The following is a 22,411-nucleotide window of genomic DNA, read 5'->3' on the forward strand; positions in this document are numbered from 1 at the left end:
GATTACATTACATCTGTAAATAGGCACTTGTCTTCCTGTCAGAGGTACAGTTCACTTTTCATGGCCTGATCTAATCGGCACTTCTCCTTTAGATTTGCTTCCTCTTTTTGCCAGATTTTGCTTCTGGTGTCTGTAATGAAAGGTATTGTGCAATTAAAGATTAAGTCAGGGTAGTGCAAAGAGGTTAATACACAGGGGCAGTTAATATGGTATTAATATGGTTTTGTTTCTTTTAACTTGCATAAAACACTGTGTGTGCGTTCACATAAAAAACCTAGGAGGGCAAATGTGTGCTTTATTTGAGCTTGCCTGTGCTTTTGTTTGGACACTTCCTGTACAAACACACAGACCGACACACCAGCTGTGTGTAAAGTGCACCGTGTGTATAGTGTACACCTGTATATTATTTGCAGATCTGTTTATCCATGTACTCAGAGCGTGCATTTCTCTACACTACTGTAGCCAGTTGTGTGAGTGTGTGTGTGTGTGTAGGCATGAGTGTGTGAGAGATTATAATGTATATGTTTGCTTTAGTGTGTTTACTACCACTGACAACTGTAATGAGATCCCTTTCAAACAAACACGCACACGCACACACACACACACACACACACACACACGGTACGGGCCTGGCGCATTAGCAGTCAGCAGCCATGGCGGTGCTGAGCAGCATCGTGCGCCTCTTAAAGAATGTCTCTTTTCACTCGCGCAGCAGGGCAGAGAATAAGAGAGAGGGAGAATTAGCTCGGACACTCCACTTCCGCACCGGCTAGTGCCCTTTTGTTGGCATCCCCCCCCCGGCAACAGCATTCATTCACCTGCCTGGCAACAACACCAGGCACACACTGGGCTTTAAACCGGACAGTGGAACGTGGGGATCATCATTGAAACATACAATTCACAACACAGATTCACAACTAGAGAAGTATCAAAACACTGCAGAATGTCTGGAGCTCCCCAATACTGTATTGTATGCTCACAACCCACGTGAGTGTGCAAACAAAAACAGCAGAAAGCGCTCTAATGATCTAAGAAGGGCAAAAAGATTTTTGCGGTAATACCGCCATGATCTGACATGCCCTGGGTAGGGTTAGAGTTGGGCCAGAGTGGACTCCTACTATATTAAGTGCTGAAATCCCGCAGGCAGTCGTAGAAGCAATAACAGGCAGAAATTGGAAAGAGAAAAAGTATAGGATTTTGTGTGTGTGTGTGTGTGACTGTGGGGGAAACAATAAAACACTGCAGTCAGCAATTCCACGTGCCCATCGTGAGTTGCAGAGGGACTCCTCTCCTCTGCTCTGCATTTATCTCCACTTCCGCCCCAACCCTTCTCTCCCCCCACCCCGCCCTCTCTCTGTTTCTCTCTCTCTCACACACACACACACTCCGCACCGGCGCGATCAGAGTGAACTAAGCAGTGTGTGTGAGAGACTGCTGCAGTGGGGAGGTGAGATTCCAGGCTTCATTTGGGACTATCTGCACCAGCACACCAGAACGGGCACGACTCCGACAGACGAGAGGAGGAGAGGAGAGGAGAGAAGTGAAGAGGAGTGGAAGAGGAAGAGGATAAACTGGCCACACTTCACTCATCAGCCGTCCACTTCAAACGACAGAGACAAGAGGCCAAAGAAGAGAGAGAAGGAGCGAGAGAGAGAGAGATAGAGCGAGAGAGAGAGAGGGAGGGAGGGAGAAAGAAGAGGAGAGGAGAAAGAGAGAACGAGAGAGGACAGGAGGAAATGATGTGAAATGGTGACCAAAGGAAGGTGAGTAATCAGCAAACAAAGGGAAGAGAGAAAGAAAGATGAGAAAGAACCAATGAGCGAACAAGCTAAAAGGAGAGAAGAGGAGAGGTGAGGCATGGGCTCGTCACACACACGAAAGCATGAGCATGCACTGACACACACACACACACACACACACACACTCGTCAACGCTGTGTTCCACGGAACTTGCTTTCCAGAAACCTCTCACGCACCACATATTAGACCACTGACCACCTACAGGAAACACTGCAGTCTAAACTTAACACAGAATGCATACTCGCTTTACCACACACACACACACACGAGCACAAACCAGTCACATTCCAGATTCGAGATGCTGCATCTGTGTGCTTCAGCCGATCCACATAGCTTCCATTCATCATCACTTCCATTTAGCATCTAGGAGTGCAATACTACCATGATGGAGACACTGAAATCAATAGCTGACTCTCCTTGATGGATCATGTCCGCTCCAGGCACTACGAGGGGACCGTGGGGACGCTGGGCTTGAAAGCAATTATCTGGCACATTTTTAAATAACCCTAATGGGCGGGGGGTGGAGGGGGGGGAATCAATGGACACACGTCTAATGTTGCTCCTGTGCGTACTCATATGCTCTCCTCTCCTCTCCTCTCCTCTCCTCTCCTCTCCTCTCCTCTCCTCTCCGTCATCTGTGCATTCGCATGCCTGAAGGAAGGTGTCTGCAGTGCTCTGCCGCAACCCTTGTCAGATCGGACTGCACGATTAAGGCTAGGGGCACGCTCGATACAGTCGCGCAGGTGGGGCAGGTGTACTGTGTAACTGTCAAGCGCGGTCAGGGCGCTAATGTCGTTATCTGTGCCATTGGGGGGGGGGGGGGGGGGGGGTCAGAGGTCGGGTGGACGCTAGCGTAGAAGGTGGGAGTCTCCTCGCGATGCTGCTCTGATCATTCTAACTATTTGTGCACGATTCCACTGAGAGACCAACACGCACACATGGGGTATATAACACTATTGGGGCTCACAGGCTGTGCAACATCAACGTTTAACTCTCAAATGACCGCAGGCTAGTTTAGCATTTTCTATCCAGGAGAAGCACATGTGGGAGTGAGCCAGCTTGTGCAATGTCAGTAGATTCAGCTCGAATCATCAAAACACGGAAACCAGAACTTGGAAGCAAATTGATTTTACTGCAGTGAACAGGGCTTTTTTCAACCTAATTTTGCTCCTGTGTTTCCTGTGCTCTATTTCAAATGCAGGTGTGTCCTGACTGTTCATGCTTACATTGTCTGAGATATTATCTTCTCCTTTCAGAAGCACTCCTACAGTTGGCACAGCTTGATGCCCGTCGTCGTAACCAGCCCGTTTTGTTTGGTCTGCAGGTGTGTCCTGATGGTGCCACCCTGGGCCTTCTTCGTCGCCGTGCTGCTGCTGCTGCCCGCGCTACCCTGGCGGACGCTGGCTCTGTGTCCGCCGCCGTGCGCGTGTAGCGAGAGCCACCGCGAGGTGGACTGCTCCTGGCGCGGCCTGCGCCTCCTGCCCAGCGGCCTGCAGCACAACGTGCATGCTCTCAACCTCTCGCACAACCGACTGACCGACCTGGACCGTGTGCTCAGCCCCTTCAGCCACCTGCGCTCCCTGGACGTGTCGCACAACCGCCTGAGCCGACTGCCCGCCGAGCTGCCCCGTTCCCTCTGGGAGCTGTGGGCGTCCGGGAACCGCCTCCGCCTGCTGCACAAGAACGACACGGCGTACCACTGGAACCTGCGGCTGCTGGACCTGTCGGCCAACAAGCTGGAGCGCGTGGTGTTCATCAACAACACGCTGCCCGCTCTTCGCACGCTCGACCTGAGCCGCAACCGCTTCTGGACGGTGCCCACCAACATCCCGCGGCACGTAGAGACGGTGGACCTGTCGCACAACACGCTGGTGCAGGTGCTGCCCGGCTCGCTGGACCAGCTGGGCCGGCTGCAGCGGCTCTACCTGCACGCCAACCGCTTCTCGGCGGTCAGCGAGGGCACACTGGAGCGGCTTGCGGCGCTGCGGCTCATCACGCTGGGCGACAACCCGTGGGCGTGCGACGAGCAGCGGAACATCAGCTACCTGCTGTCGTGGCTGCGCCGGACGCACGCCAGCGTGCTGGGCTGTCCCTGCCACACCTGGCACACCTGCGGCGAGACGCACCTGGCCACCACCCGCGGCTGGCACTACGCCTCCTACACGCCAGCTCCGCACACGCCCGGCATGGACGCCGACGGCAGCCCCCCGCACGCCGACAACGACCTCGGACGCCGCCGCCATCGCAACCGCTACCCCGCCCCGCCCATGCGAGCCGTCACCGCCGGTTACTGGCCAGAGTCGGCCCTGCTGGACATGCACCGGCCACGGGAGACGCTCGGCAGCACGGCGGACTACCAGAGCCGCTGGCCGCCCGGTGGGTTCTTGGTGACCTCGCCGCCCTCTGGCCTCTCAACGCCGGACGAGGCCTACACCACGCAGAGGTACTTCACTGCCAGCGACTACGACTCCACGGAGGCCGCCCTCACCACCAGCACGCGGAAGACCACCACACTCCGAACGCGCAGCGTCAAGAAAGGCAACCAGGGAAAAGTCCCAAACAGTGGCCACAGCCCAGAAGCCTCGTTGTCCAGCACACTGACCGCTATGGTTTCACTCCTACTTGTGTTTGCAATGGGACTTTGAACATCAGAAACACAGCGGCGGTGAGTTTGGTGGATGGTGTGTGTGTGTGTGTGATGTAAAGAGCAAAGAGTTCGGTGGATGGTGTGTGTGTGTGTGTGTGTGTGTGTGTGATGCATTGAAAGAGTTCAGTGGATGGTGTGGGTGTGTGATGTATTGACAGAGTTCGGTGGATGGTGTGCGTGTGTGATGTATTGAAAACAATAAAGAAACTGAACATCGAAAGTGGCGGCGATGTGCGGTGGCCTTGGGAGTTTCCACCTGCTGCGGTGACATTAAACAAGTACAGTTCCTGGAGACATGAAGCGGCAGATCAAGTCGGGTATTACGCATTGAGAATAGATTAAGACGACTACTACCTCTCTAACACGGTCTCGGGAGACTTACGATATCGGAGACGATGCGGACAATGAGTTTTGTTTACAGTGAATACAGAGAAGACATCAGTTCAAAGACAGAACTGCGTCTGTGGGTTGAAGAAAACAGTGAATATCAGACTAAAAACACTAAATGCCCTGTTCAAGTAACTAATGTATGTGGTTTACATAACAACGTGTGAGATTCTTTACAGGTACATGACTGACTGTGTAATTAAACGATTTCATATTCTTGTGAATGTTGACATTGAGTTTCTGATTTTGGAAGGTTGAGGCATTGAAGCTTGTACAATGAAATGAATGATGTCATTACTTTGAAATAAATAAAAAGACAACTCCAGAGCACAACCAAGTCTGAAATGAATGCCTAACCGGACATACAGCTCAAACTTGCACTGGTACCCTTACAACGGCTCATGCTTTTAGTATAGAAGTTGAACAAAAACAGCATAGAGGAACAAGTGTGAAACATTTGTGTGTTTTCAAGTGTTTTTTTTTTCCATTTTGTAATCATAGTCTATGATTGAGGACTCCATTTCACATTTGCACTTCACAGTGCTCAAACAAAATTCAGTCCCAAGACAAAAATGGCTGTCCATAACCACAAGATGGCGCTGTGCTTCCGCTGTCATCTGCTCATCACCAAGTCTAAAGTCCTCATTCTCCTGCACCTTCAATGACAACATACACTACACTACACTACACTAGCAAAGTACCAGTCCAACAGAGCAAATAACAACAACAAACTGCCTATTCACAATCACTCAATTCACTTTTATACTCGTATGAACTCAAGTAAACTTTTCCATAGTTCCAAGTTACATAATAGAAGAACTGGCTCTAGACCAGCTGGAATTCAGCACAATGCTGGTATTGACTCAGGTAAACTTTTCCTTACCTCCGTGTTATGTAATAGAAGACAGGGTTGCCATTCTTAGAGGTACCGGCCTGGTAGAAAATGTTGAGGGTCTTGAGCGCTTTGAACTCCTCTTTCTCATGGACCTGATGCCTGATGAGAGAGAGAGAGAGAGAGAGAGAGAGAGAGAGAGAGAGAGAGAGAGAGAGACGGAGGGAGAGAGAGAGAGAGAGAGGAGGGAGAAAAAAAAGAGAGAGAGGGAGGGAGAGAGAGAGGACATACGGACATTTTAGAGCTCTCCCTGAGCCAATGTAAACATCACACCATCACACTTCCACACAGGCCACCTGGCGCCGGCTTTACCTGGTCATGAACTCCTCAAACTTGGAGCTGGTGAGGTTCATGCTGGACCAGTGTGTGTCCGCCACCGGCTTGTGTTCTGGGGGCCCCAGGTACGCCAGCAGGGTGGCCATCTTATCAAACGGCCTCCTGCCCACGGCCTTATGGTCCCTGTTGGGAGGAGTTTGCAAAATGGTCACTTGAAATTGTTGCATTTAGTGATAATATGTTTATACATATGCTTATAGGAGAATTCTGGCGATTTTTCACATATATCTCTTTTTCTCGAGGTCACTGAGTACTGTGCACTGAGTAAAAAACTAAAACAATCAGTTCTACCTAGCTGGAGTTGTTGCAGCCAACAACTAGAGCTGCCAGGCAGCTACAGTGCTACATGCTGGGGGCATGAACATGGGGGCACACAGAGATCTATATGAAAAATAGCCGGAATTCTCCTTTAATGTCATATAATATAGACTAGTCATACTGAGGATATTTGTGCAAAAAACAAGGAAATGTTAGCATGGAAAATCATAATGCTACAATTGTCAATGTGATATTTTAATTTTGCCTTTTTTTCCCCCTCAACAAAAATGTCTAAAATCCTGTTTTCACATTATGGAGTACTGAGAGCAGATTGATGAGGGGGGAAGGGATGGCTTTAAACTATTTTAGCACAAGGCAGCAACAAAATGTAAAAAAAAGTAAAGGGGACTGAATACTTTCTGAATGTAATGGTCCCAGAACAGGAAGAGGACCTGTTAGAGGACTGCGGTCTGACCTGTTGCTGGAGAGGTACTGGCCGATCTTCTCTTGGTTGTTCCACAGCAGACGATGCAGAGCCAGAACGTTGCCATCACTGATGAAGGACAGGCTGTGGTTGACCGAGTCGCTGGCTGGGCAGTCAGAGGCAATGTCCAAGAAAAACCTACGCAAACACACGGCAAGTCAACTCAATTATAGTCCATTTTCAATCCAATTTTATTTACAAAATCCACATAATCCTACCATAATCAATGTCTTGTGGCAAAAACAAAAGAGCTGTGATGAATCTGTTGCACATTAAGGGCAACATCCTTGACTAAAGGAACACTTAAATCTCCATTGAAAAAAAAAGCTTTTGGTAGAGGCCTAGGCTTAATCCATATACGGGAAACTGACCGTGAGAGTTTACATTAACTACGCTACTGATTGGTCAAAGGCAGAATTCCAAAGAAAAAGCCTTGGCAGTGTCATATTAATAAGGATGCACGCCCGCGGGGGACTGGACTTACTTTCTAGCTGCATCGAAATTGCTTTTCACAAAGTCGTTAAACGGCCTCATATGTTCCTCCTTGGTGAACAGCACATGGTTGGCAATACTCTGCAGAATCTGTGGGAAGGTACAGAAGATAACATTTCAAATATGATGTCAACATATACTGAACATACAGTCTATATGACTTCTTCATATACTAAACATACAATCTGTATGATGTCTTCAGACAGACAGAAGGACAATCAGACAAAGAGGAATGTGGCGAGTTGAAGAACGTCTCTCGCTCACCTTGGACATGAGTTTCAGACCTCTCTCGATCCTGGGCGGGGGCTTCTTGTCCAGGATGCCCGCCTCGTAGGGTGACACGATGGCAGGGTTGATGAAGCGCAGGAACATGGCACTGCCCACTGCCCCAATACTGTTCTGAGGAAACCGCTGGCTCACCACCTGGGGGGGGGGGGGGGGGGTAATGGAACAGATGGGAGCAGGATCGAGAGGCAATGAGGGTCAGATTAGCATGGCTTTCGGTGTTAGCATTGTCCTAGGGGGTAGGTGGACAACATCTGTCAGAGAAGAAACTGAAGTGACTGATACACAAATAATAAATCAGATTGTGTTGAATTCTGATGGTAAACCTCACAAAGACCCTCGAAAGACTCCTTTTAAAAGTAAACTATCATATATTTTTTTGGATATGAATGAATACACCTGAATAAATAGGGTGATTTATATTATATAGGAAACAAGTTTAACAAGTTCATGAAGAGTAACAGCCTTCATTTTCCTGCAAGTGTTGGAGTAAAACAGCCCATCATAGCCATCACCTCTTCATGCTTATAGAGACATGAAGACGTATTTGACTTCCTGAGTTGGGCATGGGCACCCTATCATTATCATGGGCAGGACAGAAAGCACAAGGTTTAGCTGACAGGAAGAAGGGGCTTTTGCATGTGCCTGTGACCGCAGCCAGACAGAACAAGCAGAGTGCGTGAGCAGTGTGTGTGTGTGTGTATGTGTATGTGTATGTATGTGTGTGTGTGTGTATGAGAGAGCGAGACAGAGAGAAGAGGATGGATGGGTGGGGAGGTCCTCTCTCGTAAGATGTTTCTGTAAAAGGCCGACTTTTTAGGCCGACTAAGAATAAAGAGTGAGAAGGGTATATGTAAGCACATCAGGGGGAAAAAAGAATAAACTTTGGATAGCTCTTTAGATTAAAACCAACACATCCATAAGACAAAGAGACCAAATTCCACGGGGATTTCACTGTGGTTGGCGATAGGAGGTGGAGCAGCAGTGAATTTTCTCTCTTTCTCTTTTCTCTGGATGTAACCCCTCAACATCAGAGGGAAAAAAAACGTCACATGGTCATTTTCCTGACCCAAACCCCAAAGCCAAGAGCCCAAGAGAAGACCCCACACACTGACCCGAGAAGGAAAGCAAAGTGAGCCAAGGTGCCACAGAGGTGCCCGTGAGGGGTAGAGCGTTAATTTGGAGCGTCCTTCCCTCAGCGGCTGGAGGATTAGTAGAGGTGATTTCAGGTGATTGCCAGGAGGGGGCAGTGTGGAGTAGTTTTCAGATTAACACAGAGTCATGTGGAGCCCGAAGTGCTTAACAGGGACAGCGGAGGGAGAGCGTTTACCGTTACCAGACTTACTGATTTTTTGCTCTCTTTTTTGTCTTTTAGTGTGGCTTTGCTCAGGAGAGAATGGCAAGTTGCCTACAGGACAAAGATGAGCACAAAAAGGTCACGGCACTTGCCACACACACACACACACGGACACACACACTAGGGGTGGGCAATATATATAGTCTGCGATAGTAATTAGGGATGTAACGGTATGAAAATTTAACCTCACGGTTATAGTGACCAAAATTATCACGGTTTTCGGTATTATCACGGTATTTCTAAAAGCGTGTTCAATATGTTCAGAATACACTGATAGGCCTACACAAGCTGAAATAGTTTCAAAAGGTGTCCTAACTCTTTTCTTCATGTTTAATTGGCTATGTGATTATAGCTTAACTTACCCTACCATAACTTGGAGTTTGCTATTTCTGTTATTTGGATCCAATGAGTGAGACCAAAGAAAGCTATCGAAATAAACCTTTAGGCTACGGTATTCTCCTGGTAACGTAAGTGGAATGGATTTAATGTGGACGCGAACATAAAAAGAAGAGCTACATGATACAGTGCACATTTTGCGGTGAAAATGTTCCGCCTTTTAAAATCAGGTGTAGCCTAATCCAAATCGTAGTTAGAACCATCAATTAGACAAACGAATCAGTAGGGTACCAGTTTTGTTTCATTGTACCAGGCCTACTGTATGTCAAAAGCAGGCTCGGATGAAGCTGGGAAGGATTAAACACACGGTTTCCACACCGCGGTAATCAACCATGTAAATATGATATTTGAAAAGAAAACGGTAATTGTTATCGTCAACATTTTTATCGTGGTTTACCATTATACCGGTAATCGTTACATCCCTAATCGTGATTGTTGTTTTAACGATGTGCAAATTGACATTATCAAGTATTTAAATTATTTATGGGGGGGGCACTCGAAATCACGTATTGAAATCACATACATTCAGGAGGTGCATGCAGCAGAAGCGAGAGAAGCCCCTGGCTGCAGCAGATCAAGTCTCATGATCGCTAGTGGGTCCACGCACGCCTAATGTTTAATTTGTGCGCCTACTTCATTGAAGTGGCATTGATGAGTTAAACAGTCAAGTTTTTTCATACACAGTATTTTATAGAGAAAACATTAGGCTTTGAATATTTTAATATTCAATTGTAAACAAAGAACTCTTCTTATATAAAAATGGACTGAAGTTTGCTTTAAATATCTACTTTTATTGATTATGCTAGCCATTAGCATCTCTATGGGATTTCTCATATACTTTAGTCATAAGCTAATGCATTAGTTTACGGTCATTTCTATAACTTGTGATGCTAGCCTACAGTACATGCTAATGTAGCTGGCTAGACCATGCCATTGCCACACACAAAAGTGGGGGCAGAATTGGAAATATGTCAGACATGTGACAATGCATTGGTTGATTTGGTTTAAAAGTCACAGGTTATTGGTTATTATTGTAATGACGCTATTTATAAATAATGACCTGTAAAGTAGCCTAACTCAGACTTTTAAAAAAACATTTTTAAAGGATATTGACTAATTATCGTTATCGTCAAAATCACAATAAATATCAAGATATTATTTTTTGGCCATATCGCCCACCCCTAACACACACACATACACACCACAGTGCAAAAAACACAGTGAAGCCATCTTAGCTTGGAGAAGGCACATAGCCCCACACCCCTGAATGAAGATCAATGAATTATTTTCCGCTTTCTGGATCTAGACCTTTCCCACACACACACACACACACACACACACACACACACACTACAGGGAAGGCCCTGTCTGTTCCTGATGCTCAGCTCTGTCTGTCCACCAGGGGTGCTGTTGTACCTGAAAGAGGCAGTGGCAGACGCTGCGCAGCTGTGGGGGAAACTCCGTAGAGGAGCTGACGATGGCCTGGAAGAAGCGCTGGGTCATCTGCCGCAGGTTCCTCTGATTCTCCTCCAGAATCTCGCCCGCCTCTAGCCTGAGAAGACCACACCAAACACACATTGCATTTAGCAGCCCAGATCCTCCAACTGTCCACCACTACCAAAATTCATTCACACTGGTAACATACACACACTCACAGGTTGTTGTGTGTGTCATTCGTGTTAGTAAGATTTAGTGAGGACTGACCTGGTAGGATCCACCTCAAAACTGATCATCTGCCACTCGGGGGCCGTGATGACCGATCTGAGCAGAGGTTCTAGAAGTTTCTGCAGATAGGTGGCGCCGTACACCTGAGACAGACAGACAGACAGTACTATTATAGCACATTTCTAATAAAGCTAACAGAGAACACTTCTTGTAAATATTTTTTGGGGGCTTTTTGGCTTTATTGATAGAGGACAGTAAAGAGTTACAGGAGCGATGGAATTAGGAAAGGACCTGGGTCAGACTCAAAACCCAGGTCTTTTATTGATATCAGTTAGAGATGACTTTACAATGCAAGTGACAATTAAACTTCTAAAAAAGACCACCTAAAAGTAAAAATTTAGCTTCATGTGATCTGTGCATAGTGAGTCACCTTGAAGCAGAAGGTTATGACTTTGACTCACCTTGAAGCAGAAGGTTATGACTTTGACTCACCTTGAAGCAGAAGGTCATGACTTTGACTCACCTTGAAGCAGAAGGTCATGACTTTGACTCACCTTGAAGCAGAAGGTCATGATCTTGCTGGCCAGGCTGTTGCCCCTGAAGAGCGTCTGCATGGAGTCAGCCAGCTCCACCTCTTTGGAAAACATGTTCCACAGCAGCTGGTACAGGAGGTGGCGCGAGTCAAACAGGGTCACCAGGACGCGGGCCAGCTCGTCCTGTGCACGCACACACACACACACACACACACACACACACACACACACACACATTTAATGATCAACACCAAGACCATTCAAATACAAGCCCTTGATGATGCTCAACCCTAGTGCTTATTCCCATTAATTTAAAAATAACAAAAAGTTTGAAAATAAATATATCTAAAATAGTTTCCAATAGTGCCTTGCACACAATTTTGGATTCAGTAAAACATTATCAAAAACAAACTATGATGGCTGCTAGATATTTCACCTAAAGCACGCAAAATCAGAGGTTGTACTCTTTTATCCAAAGCAACTTATTTCAATTATATTACAAGGGCTTACATAGCCCTTAATATATTAGCTCTTAATATACAGTATTAGCCTCATAATTATATTACGGTTTTACATAGCTTGAGTTGCTACAGGCAGCAGCTAACACAGCAGTGCTACACTCTCACACAGCATGTCTGTGAGCTCCCATTTACATGCCCACAGAGGGCAGCACTGTAGATGCCTGGCTGCATTAGCTGCTGGCTGTAGCAACTCGAACTAGGTAAAAACCGATTGTTTTCGTATTTTTTCGTACAGACAGTACTCGGTGAACTCGAAAAGCGGAGATCTATGTGAAAACTCGCCGGATTTCTCCTTTAAGTGCCTTGCTCAAGGGCACAATAGAGGAAGCCGGGAACTAAAACCACAACTTTTCAGGCTACTGCATGCTAGCCCAGCTCCTTAGCCACTACGCTACCACCGCCAACCGCATAATGTCTTTCTTAATCACCAGCAGGAAGAGCAGAAATGGGCAATCTAATACCCACCCACTGGGAACACGGAACCACATTGGCCAGCGCCATGGCGATAGGCAGCTCGCCCTGGTCGCCCATCATGGTGACGAGCTCCACAAGCCTCTCAAAGCGGTCAGCCAGCACGGTCTCGGCCAGCGTGTCGAACTCCGTGCCCTGCTGCAGGATCTTGGTGAGCACCTCCATGAAGGTGGCACGCGTCTGCAAGTCTTTGTGGTAGCCCAGCCCTACACACACACACAGAGGATACAATGTGAATACGATTGACATTTATTGACATGTATAATGTATTCATTTAGCAGACGCTTGTTCCAAAGCGACTTACATATGTCAATTATATTACAAGGACATTGTCCCCAGAGCACCTCGGGGTTAAGTGCCTTACTCGAGGGCACAGTGGTGGAAGCTGGGAATTGAACCCACAACTTTTTTAATGCTAGCCCAGCTCCTTTTCATGCCAGCCCAGCTCCTTAGCATGCTAGCCCAGCTCCTTAGCATGCTAGCCCGGCTCCTTAGCATGCTAGCCCAGCTCCTTAGCATGCTAGCCCAGCTCCTTAGCATGTTAGCCCAGCTCCTTAGCCACTACGCTACCACAGCTTTATTTGAATGAAAATCAAATCTTAAGGTATAAGGTGCTTCCATAAATTCCAAAAACACATTGTCCAATATACATACACTATTTTAAACTGATTAGCCATTGTGACATACTATAACGCAAAGAATAACACACTGACACTTCAGACAGTGTGTTAGACTAGGATCAGGATTAGAATTAGGATTAGAATTAGGGTTAAGTACAGAGCACCTAAGTGTTAAAATCTAAATAACATGTTACACGGTGTCATATGATATAGCAATGCAACAAAAAATTGGACATTTTTTGGACATTTCTGATGAGAGTAAAGAACAGTGTCCCAGTCTGCGGGCTGACTGACTGACCTATGGAGTGCATGAGTCCGCTGTCCACGTTGGCGTTGAGCAGGTTGGACATGGCGAGGATGGTGCAGTGGCGGAGCGACGCTAGGCGGCGGGACATGCCCCTCTTCCTGCCCGCTACCTGCTGCCCGTCGTCCTCCACCTCACTGCAGTCGTTCAGCAGGTTCATGAACAGTGTGAAGTACCTGACAGAGCAGAGCAGAGCGGACAGTTACTACATTAATTAATCATTAATACACATATTCATTACTACATCCATTACAGATCCATTAATACACCCAGGGTGGGTTTCTAGTTTAGCAAGTTTAGTGACTAACCCAAATAAGAAAACTCAAGAGTTAACTCCTAAAGGAACACACCAATGTTTTGGGAAATAAGCTTATTTACTAACCCAGTTTATTTACTAATTATTCAGTTTATTTAGTAACAACTCAGTTGATTTACTAATAACTCACTCTGACACCCTCTACCCTAATAATCTGCCCTATAGGTCCCTATAGCAACTAAGATAATCTGCCCTAATAGCTCCCTATAGCAACTAAAATAATCTGCCCTATAGCTCCCTATAGCAAATAAAATAATCTGCCCTAAAAGTTGGTGTGTTAGAAGAGCCCTATGGCATCATTCTCAGGGGTCTTTTCTGTGACATTACAGATTCATTAATATACATGCAGTAGAAATACCTGATCTTATTACACTTACTTAGCTTATTTACACACATAGGTGGACAGACTGACTATATCAGACACTGTAAATATGTCAAATAAAGCAGTTTTGTGAAGACAACTTTATCTCTACTGCTGAATCTTTGATCTCTAGCATGTAAACCATGTCTAAACCATGTTCTAAAATGCTGAGCATGTTGGGTACTTGAGAACTAAATCCCAGTTGTGTGAAAAGAACATACATACTGCCAATGCACACTAATGTCAATCTAGGACGATAAGTATGCTGAGAGTTATGTAACATACTTGAGAAATAGCTGAGACTTGGCCTCCATGAGCTCCACACCGTCGCCCTCCTCCGGCTGCAGAGGGAGGCCTGCGAGCAGGGACACCACCGCCTCCATGCTGGCCTGGTCCAGGTCCCTAGCAAAGCAGCAGAGCTTAATGGTTAGCCAAAGCAGTTCAACTTATTTTCAAAGCAGTTAAACTTAATTTCAAAACACATATTATTACACATATAATACATATAATAATATAATATATTAAGATGCATATGATCCATGTTATTCTTTATCCATATTATACCAAATCCATATCATCTATATTTGACAAAATCCAGACCAGATAGGGGCCATTGAGGCTCAGGGAGCTGTACCTCGTCAGGCATTTGATGTCATCGTCGGCCGCCTGGTTTGAGGTGCCCATGACCCAGTCGGTGAGGTACTCCACCATCTTATTCCTGAGAGAGACCAGGAGAGACCACACACATGAGGGAGACCAGGAAAGACCACACACATGAGGGAGACCAGGAGAGACCACACGCATGAGTCTGACAGCACATCCATCCATTCATCCATTCATTCATTCAATCTGTATTTATTCTCTGAAGTTCATTTAGGGTAGTCCTCATTTTCAGTGATGCCAAGATTACAATCACAATAAAACAACAAAAGAAACAGTAGCTTACAAATAAACCAAAACAAAATAAACAATAAAAAGACAAAATTTTAGAGGGAATGGGGAAAAAATAATTCAAACGTCTGTCTGTTTCTATTATGTGTATTGTGTGTGTGCAGACCCCCCCCCCTTTTCTGGTTTCGTTCGTGCATTGGTCACTTAGTAGCTTAGTACAACATCCACATGCAATATACAACAACAACGCCTAATAACGACCTATTCATTTGGACAACTTTATACAGCCCTATAAAGGGTAGTTACCTTTAGTTTTGTTCTAGTTTACTGTTGTGTATAGCTTGAACAGCGTGTGCACTTTAACATCAGTAAACATTATTCAGTATAATCCAGATGTAATGCTAATGTTTTGACAAGTATACCAATTTTGCCTACCTTGTTCATCTGAAATAACTCCTCTAACTTTGCTGCCTCCATCCTTTCGTTGGTTACAAAAATCGTTTTATATCGATGATAGCCTCAACAAATAGCAACAACGCAACAAATAGCCTAGCCCACAACTTCTGTAATTGCTGCGTGCGTTCTTCGTATTGTGTGTGTGTGTGTGCCCACCTGAACTTCATCTCCTGGCAGAAGGAGAGGTCGTCTCTCCTCTCCATCATCACCTCCACTAGCTGGCACAGCCTGGTCTTGATCTGAATGGCATGGACCATGTTGCCCAGGATACGCACGTACCTGCCAATCAACACACACACACACACACACACACACACACACACACACACACACACACACACACACACACACACACACACACACACACACACACACACACACACACACACACACACACACACACACACACACACACACAGTCAGCATCAGCCATCAGCTAACAGAGCCCAAACAGAACAAAGACATGAAGTTGCAGTAGTAATAGTGCTAGATCAGTCACCAAGGAGGGTAAAACAGTCAAAGTCAACTTTATTGTCAATTCTGCTGTATGTACAAGACATATTGAGGATTGCAACTGCATTTCTCTGAGTGGCTTATTGCTTTTCTAAAACAGTTACTACATACCTGGCAAGATTTCATAAAATAAATGCACAGCAATGAGAAATGTACCGAATAATTTATAGACAATCCTTCTTCCACCAAGAAATATATCGATGCAGCAACTCTAGTCGAGATGCAGCAACTCTAACTTTTGTATCAATTCGTCATAGCGCAGTAATATGAGACGGGGTCAACTTGAAGGGATGGAGAAACAGCACGCAAAAAATCTTCCATAGAAATGTATGGTGTTAGTTTATAATGGATACATGGCAGTCGTCTACACATATTCCCCCCCCTCCGCCACCAAAAGTTGACATGTGAATACATCGTGCCAATCATGTGGTATGTTATGAATACATCGTGCCGATCATGTGGTATGTTGTTAATACATCGTGCTAATCATGTGTTGTGATCTCGTAGCTGGAGCGAGGTTGGCGTGTTGTATGATTGATGAAGAATCGCGCATGCACAGTTTTACCCGAAATAGATGCCCGATAAGTGCCCAAAAAGCGTTGCAATATGCCGCCGAGTGGAGGGACTTGCCTAAAAAGACTTTGGCTTTACAACGGCATCGAACACAATTCAGCCAATCATAATTAAGGACCAGAACTATCCGTTTTAGAAAAGAGATTTTAGAGCTGCTTACCGGACCAGGTTGAGCATCATGGTCTCGATGCTGGCCACGCCGAGGTGCTCTGAGCTGCCCTCTGTGTGGTTGTCCAGCAGGTTCTTCATGATGGCGATGGTCTGCTCCACAAACTGGGTGTTAGTGTCATTTATGGGAACCTAGGGAATAAACAGCACAATCACATTGAGATCTAGTCATACTAGATCTAGTCATTTTAAATATGTTCATTTCAAATCGTGTATAATTATTGAAATTGGGTTATTATTGGCTCTGTTGGGCATCCTGCCTCTCCCTACACTGTATTGCTTACTTTTATCTTTCTCCTGTAATATATTCTAAATATGTACAAAATAATAATGAAAAAACATTGAATTGAGAAAAAAAAAGATTCACCTGTTCCTTCACACCTGCACACTGGAAATGCAAGATTTCATGGTACCCTGATTTCAAACCAGGGAGACCACTGCCCGTACTAATGCAACTTATGGCAAGTTGACCCCCTATAGATTTTCTATTATCAGTATCTTGGTCACAGTATTTCATTTTAACCCCAAAAACAGAACTAATTTGATTACACCAATATCGCCTATGTATCGCCAAATTTGTTTTACAGAAATTATATTGCTGAGCCAGTTGTCATGCGTCAACTTCCTGCCAGAGTCCTGCCAACTATCCCTAGACTTCTTTGGTTTTCACAATACAACGAGGTCCATGAGAGTCGATGAGAGCTGTGCAATACCATGTATGTGCATGTGCATGTGTACAGTATGTGTTTGTGCATGTGTATGTGTACAGTATGTGCATTTGCATGTTGTCCACTCACGCGTCCCTGCGTGTCAAAGAAGCGGCTGATGCTGTTCTTGAGCTTGTTGAAGAGCATGGGGTAGAGCACAGGGCTGAGCTCCAGCCCCACCAGGTCCTTGACGTTGGTGCGGATCTGCAGGCCCTTCTCGTGGTTGCACACCATCAGCGACAGCAGGCGCTCCAGGAACTTGCTGAGCGGCGTCTCGGCCGCGCCGTCGCAGGACGAGCCCATGGACACCATGGAGCCCTTGCGCTCGGACAGCGGCCCCATGGGCGGGCTGTAGGTGCCCAGGAGCGGTGGCGTCCGCTGCTGAAGGCACACGCCGCCCAGAGCGCACAGGAAGCCCGTCATGTTGATCCACTCCTGGAAGAACGGAGTCTGGACAGAGAAGAGGAAAAGGGCAATCGGTTATAAACCATTTATTTATTAATCAGTTATAAACCATCTATTTATTAATCAGTTATAAACCATCTATTTATTGATCTGTTATAAACCATCTATTTATTCATCTGCAATAAACCATCTATTTTTTAATCTGTTATAAACCATCTATTGTTTAATTTGTTATAAACCATCCATTTTTTGATCTGTTGTCTTTTAGAATATCAGTTCTTGCCCAGGGACTGCAGATGTAAATGAGCCTTTATGTTGTAATTTGACTTGGTTACTTATACACCCCAAATACACCCTTATACTGTCCCCAAAGTTTCCCCATTTCAAACCAGTTTTCCCGGACTGGACCTTTGCTCCTTCGTGAACTAGTGAAGGGGTCATGTTGGCTTTTAAATAAGACATGTCAGTGTCAGTGAGACTAGATGATGTACTGGGCTTTTCACATTCTCTTCCCTGCCTGTAATGGCTACAGAAAAGGAAACGGCCACAGAGCATGTGCGAACTAGAAAAGCGTATCTTTTCTCAATCATAACTGCTCTCACTTACTGTGCTCCCTCCCTCCCCTGTTAGCAATGCACCTGGGAGATCCCTAAACATGGAAGAAGCCTCTTCCATCCATTCATCCATCCATCCATCCCTCCATTCATCCATCTTTCTATCCATCCATCCATCCATCGAATCTGTTAATAGTTCATACATGACCATCCTCTAGCTTAGATTTTGGATGATTCACGAGGAGTTTTGTGGCATGGTCCCATTTCCTGTGGGTGTCTTCCCAGGCCTAGAACAACAATGGGAGAAGAGTTAGTCTACCACAACAAGCACAAAGATCACAATGGGAGATGAGTTAGAGAGTTAGAGTTAACACAGCAAACACAAAGATCACTGTGACTAGGACTTCCAGAAACAGTAAATAGTAAAATAACATCAAAGGGCAATGATTATTTCACAAAATTTCACCTCTAAATGTGACTTTACAACACTAATATTGTTGTGTTGTGTTGATGACCTTGGGTGAGATAAGAGTGAAAAGCTTGACGTCTTACCTCAATGTTTCCAGCTGTCGGGTGATCTATCCTTCTCAGCAAAGCCATCACTCTCTTCTGCAATGCTGACCTGCCTGGACACCCAAGACCAACAGACACAAAGACACAGGGTGAGGAGAAACTACACTGAAGAAAACACACTTTAGCTCATATTACAACGTCTTACTTGACTTCCAAGCACTGTGTGTGTGTGTGTGTGTATGTGTGTGTGTCTTTGTGTGTGTGTGTATGTCTTTGTGTGTGTGTGGTGTGTGTGTGTGCGTGTGTGCGTGTCTTTGTGTGTGTGTGTGTGTGGTGTGTGGTGTGGGTGTGTGTGTATGTCTTTGTGTGTGTGTGTGTGTCTGTCTTTGTGTGTGTGTGTGTGTCTGTCTGCGTCTGTCTTTGTGTGTCTGTCTTTGTGTGTGTATGCGTCTGGTCTCACCTGTGGCCATCATGTTGCTGACGGAGGCGAACTCCATGAAGGTGTTGTAGTTGGGCAGGATGGTCTGGACGGGCACCTCGTCGACGCCGCAGCGGATCTCGGCCTCCTCGCACAGGTGGCGGAAGCAGGACATGGCCACCAGCACGGCCTCCATGTCCGGGCTCCACAGGAACATGTAGAGGCCCACCTCCAACACCGTCTGGGCCTGCCGACAGATGGGGATCCCACTGCCCGCCGTCGCACGGTCCTGAGGAGGAGGGGTGGGGGAGAGAGAGAGAGAGAGAGAGAGAGAGAGAGAGAGAGAGAGAGAGAGAGGGGGAGGGAGGGAGAGATAGGAAGGGATGGAGTGAGGGTGGGAGGGGGAGAGAGCGAGAGAGATGGGGAAATAAGGTGAAGGAGAGAGAGAAAGGGAGCAAAATAACACAGGGGGAGAGAGAGGGAGGGAGGGAGAGAGAGAGGAAGAGAGAGGGAGAGAGAGGGAGAGAGAGAGAGAGAGAGGAAGAGAGAGGGAGGGAGGGAGAAGTTAAACGGTATTTAACACTTTCAAACCAAATCACATAAAAAACTAAAACGCATTTACAATCATGTAAGACATTAAATCACTCATTATATCTTATTATTATGAGTATATTATATCTATTAAACAATGTACAATAATATGTCATGGACATGCAGTAGAGACGTCATATGCAATCTACAATGCTGACACCTTCTGAGAGAGAGGGAGAGAGAAAGAAAGAGGAAGAGTTGAACGAACAGCATCTGGGTGAGGAACTAAAGGCTTCTGATAGGAACTACCCAAGGGTTCTACTAATCCTTTTGGACGCAGTCGAACTGTTTAAGAATGCAGCCTTTAGATCTGTTTAGAACTTCAATTAGGAGAGGCTTAAGAATCATTAAGGCCTACTCCCTCCAGATACAGGTTCAGGACAAGACTACAGACAGGGGTTCAGGACTTAGACTACAGACAGGGGTTCAGGACTTACTTTGTTCCTGAGGAGGAATTTGTTTCTGCAGATGAGGATCTCCCTCAGCCACTTAAGGATCTCTGTGTTGTTCATCATCTGATGGCCAATCAGCTTCTTGCAGATGATAAACAAAACCTGGGAACTGCACAAGACAAGCCAATCAGTATGCAGCATGCAAAACATCCACAAGACTTTTAGCCAATCAGTGCTCAGCAAGGCCAACAAGCAGAAACCAAACACCAATCATCAGCACTGCTTGGAGTCGTAGGCCGTACCTGATATCCCAGAAGGTTTCTATAGGGGCATCTGGGTTCCATAGCTCAATTGTCTCTGGTTGGTGCAGAACTAACAGAGCCTGGGAGGAAGGCATAGGAACACACAGAATTGTAAACAGGAAGTAGTTGTTTTAGTTTATTGCCATAGCAACATCTATGGCTACAGTATATCATGGGCAAAACCAGTATAATAAAATAATATAAATTAGAGATTAAAACAAACATACCCCGGGAGGCATGAAAGGGGCATACATAGAGGTGTGTGTGTGTGTGTGTGTGTGTGTGTGGGGGGGGGGGGTGATAGAGAGGTGTGGTGGGGGTGTGGGGGGGGACAAGAGGAGGGGAAAATAGAGAGGTGGGGTGGGGGGGGGGGGTTGGGCAAATAAAAAGGTGGGGTTGGGGGGGGGGGGGGGGGGGAAGAGGATGGGCAAATAGAGTGTTGGGGTTGGGGGGGGGGGGGGGGGGGCAAGAGGAGGGGCAAATAGAGAGGTGGGGGGTAGGGGAGAGGGGCTTACCTCCATGGCCTCCGGAGAGATGTCCCCCATGCTGGGCAGAGGCACCAGCTGCACCAGGCCGGTGATCAGCTCAGCAGTGCTGCTCTGGATGTCCGCTCCCTGCTTCCCAGGGTTCTGATGGACGTCACACATACGCACACAGGCACACGCATACACACAAAACATAAAATATCTGTCAGTAATAGTACCCTTAACACTTAAACTGACACACAAAACGGAAATCCACATCTTTAAACCAACACAAACTCACAGCCATTCATAAATGAACACACATATTTATGTGTACACTTCTGACTGATTAAATAAACTTGTGTCAAATGACCAACCGACTAGACCAGAACACATCTGTTCCCTTACAGGGCTCCTCTCCCGTTGTGCAGTACTAATGTGTGTGTGTGTGTGTGTGTGTGTGTGTGTGTGTGTGTGTGTGTGTGTGTGTGTGTGTGTGTGTGTGTGTGTGTGTGTGCGCAATATGGTATCTGTCTTGTTGTTTGTTAAATGTTGTCTGATATTATTAAACTGTGCCCTGCCTAGGGACTCCTCAATAAAACAATACCCACATGCAGCATGAGCTTGGGGTCAGCGTGGATGAGCTTGACCAGCGCCAGCAGCAGATTGTGGCTCCTTGTGTCCAGGTCCGCAGTCTTCTCCCTCAGCTTCAGGCTGGTCATCTTCTCCTTGAACGTCAGGCTCTGGGCATATGGACAAGGGAGAAGGGGTCAGTGGTCAGCACCGGATGGACAGAGACACAGTGAGGGAAGGGGGTGAGGGAGGGAGGGAGGGAGAGGAGGACGACCACAGGATGGAGGAGAGACAGGAGGATCACTATGGAAACTGTAACCGTAAGCAACGTGATGTCTGACTAGTGGAAGAGTAAGGATGAGGAAGAGTGCAGAAACCCACAGCACAAGTGGTCACCACATGGGAGGTCAAAAGGTCACAAGAGTCTCCTAGGTGGTGGACGAAATGGGTTAAAAGATCAGGGGGAGTGAAAACTCCCCACTACAACCATCGTCACCTCTCATCTTAGTGATAATCCTCTCCAACCTTTCCAAAAATACAACGCAAGGACATCTTATAATAGGCAATAAACTCATCCCCATAACAACTTTCATATCCTACAGAATCTTCTCATCTACACCGACCTACTACCATGACTTTACAATGCCTCATTTATGATCAAACTGAAGCAGCCAAGTGTGTCCTGTAGAGTAGGCCCTGTTTTACCACGAGAGAGAGAGAGAGAGAGAGAGAGAGAGAGAGAGAGAGAGAGAGAGAGAGGTGAAAGG

General features: G+C 46.3%; 2 protein-coding genes across 8 annotated transcripts in view; one reads left to right on the forward strand and one right to left on the reverse strand.

Annotated features, from left to right (window-relative positions):
* Positions 1–22,411, reverse strand: part of nf1b (neurofibromin 1b) — a 72,519-nt gene that overhangs the window by 32,014 nt on the left and 18,094 nt on the right. For 5 of the 7 annotated variants that reach the window (XM_042092394.1, XM_042092393.1, XM_042092392.1 and 2 more), the window contains exons 13-35: positions 21,683–21,814; positions 21,123–21,236; positions 20,608–20,687; positions 20,351–20,474; positions 19,365–19,611; positions 18,944–19,017; positions 18,595–18,678; positions 17,523–17,882; positions 16,718–16,857; positions 15,628–15,750; positions 14,759–14,842; positions 14,410–14,526; positions 13,442–13,623; positions 12,518–12,729; positions 11,553–11,714; positions 11,038–11,141; positions 10,750–10,885; positions 8,926–8,988; positions 7,560–7,718; positions 7,288–7,385; positions 6,795–6,941; positions 6,038–6,184; positions 5,717–5,827 (exon numbers count right to left, since the gene is read on the reverse strand). In XM_042092394.1, coding sequence (XP_041948328.1) covers positions 5,717–5,827; positions 6,038–6,184; positions 6,795–6,941; positions 7,288–7,385; positions 7,560–7,718; positions 8,926–8,988; positions 10,750–10,885; positions 11,038–11,141; positions 11,553–11,714; positions 12,518–12,729; positions 13,442–13,623; positions 14,410–14,526; positions 14,759–14,842; positions 15,628–15,750; positions 16,718–16,857; positions 17,523–17,882; positions 18,595–18,678; positions 18,944–19,017; positions 19,365–19,611; positions 20,351–20,474; positions 20,608–20,687; positions 21,123–21,236; positions 21,683–21,814 — 3,200 coding nt within the window. The remainder of the gene's footprint in view (positions 1–5,716; positions 5,828–6,037; positions 6,185–6,794; positions 6,942–7,287; positions 7,386–7,559; positions 7,719–8,925; positions 8,989–10,749; positions 10,886–11,037; positions 11,142–11,552; positions 11,715–12,517; positions 12,730–13,441; positions 13,624–14,409; positions 14,527–14,758; positions 14,843–15,627; positions 15,751–16,717; positions 16,858–17,522; positions 17,883–18,594; positions 18,679–18,943; positions 19,018–19,364; positions 19,612–20,350; positions 20,475–20,607; positions 20,688–21,122; positions 21,237–21,682; positions 21,815–22,411) is intronic. The other 2 variants (XM_042092395.1, XM_042092391.1) reach the window with 1 other exon arrangement.
* Positions 1,381–5,158, forward strand: LOC121709207 (oligodendrocyte-myelin glycoprotein-like). The gene is made up of 2 exons (XM_042092414.1): positions 1,381–1,763; positions 3,124–5,158. The coding sequence occupies exons 1-2, from the start codon at positions 1,747–1,749 to the stop codon at positions 4,442–4,444; spliced, it is 1,338 nt and encodes a 445-aa protein (XP_041948348.1). The 5' UTR covers positions 1,381–1,746; the 3' UTR covers positions 4,445–5,158.

Source organism: Alosa sapidissima, chromosome 5, assembly GCF_018492685.1.
Source record: "Alosa sapidissima isolate fAloSap1 chromosome 5, fAloSap1.pri, whole genome shotgun sequence".
NCBI lineage: Eukaryota > Metazoa > Chordata > Actinopteri > Clupeiformes > Clupeidae > Alosa > Alosa sapidissima.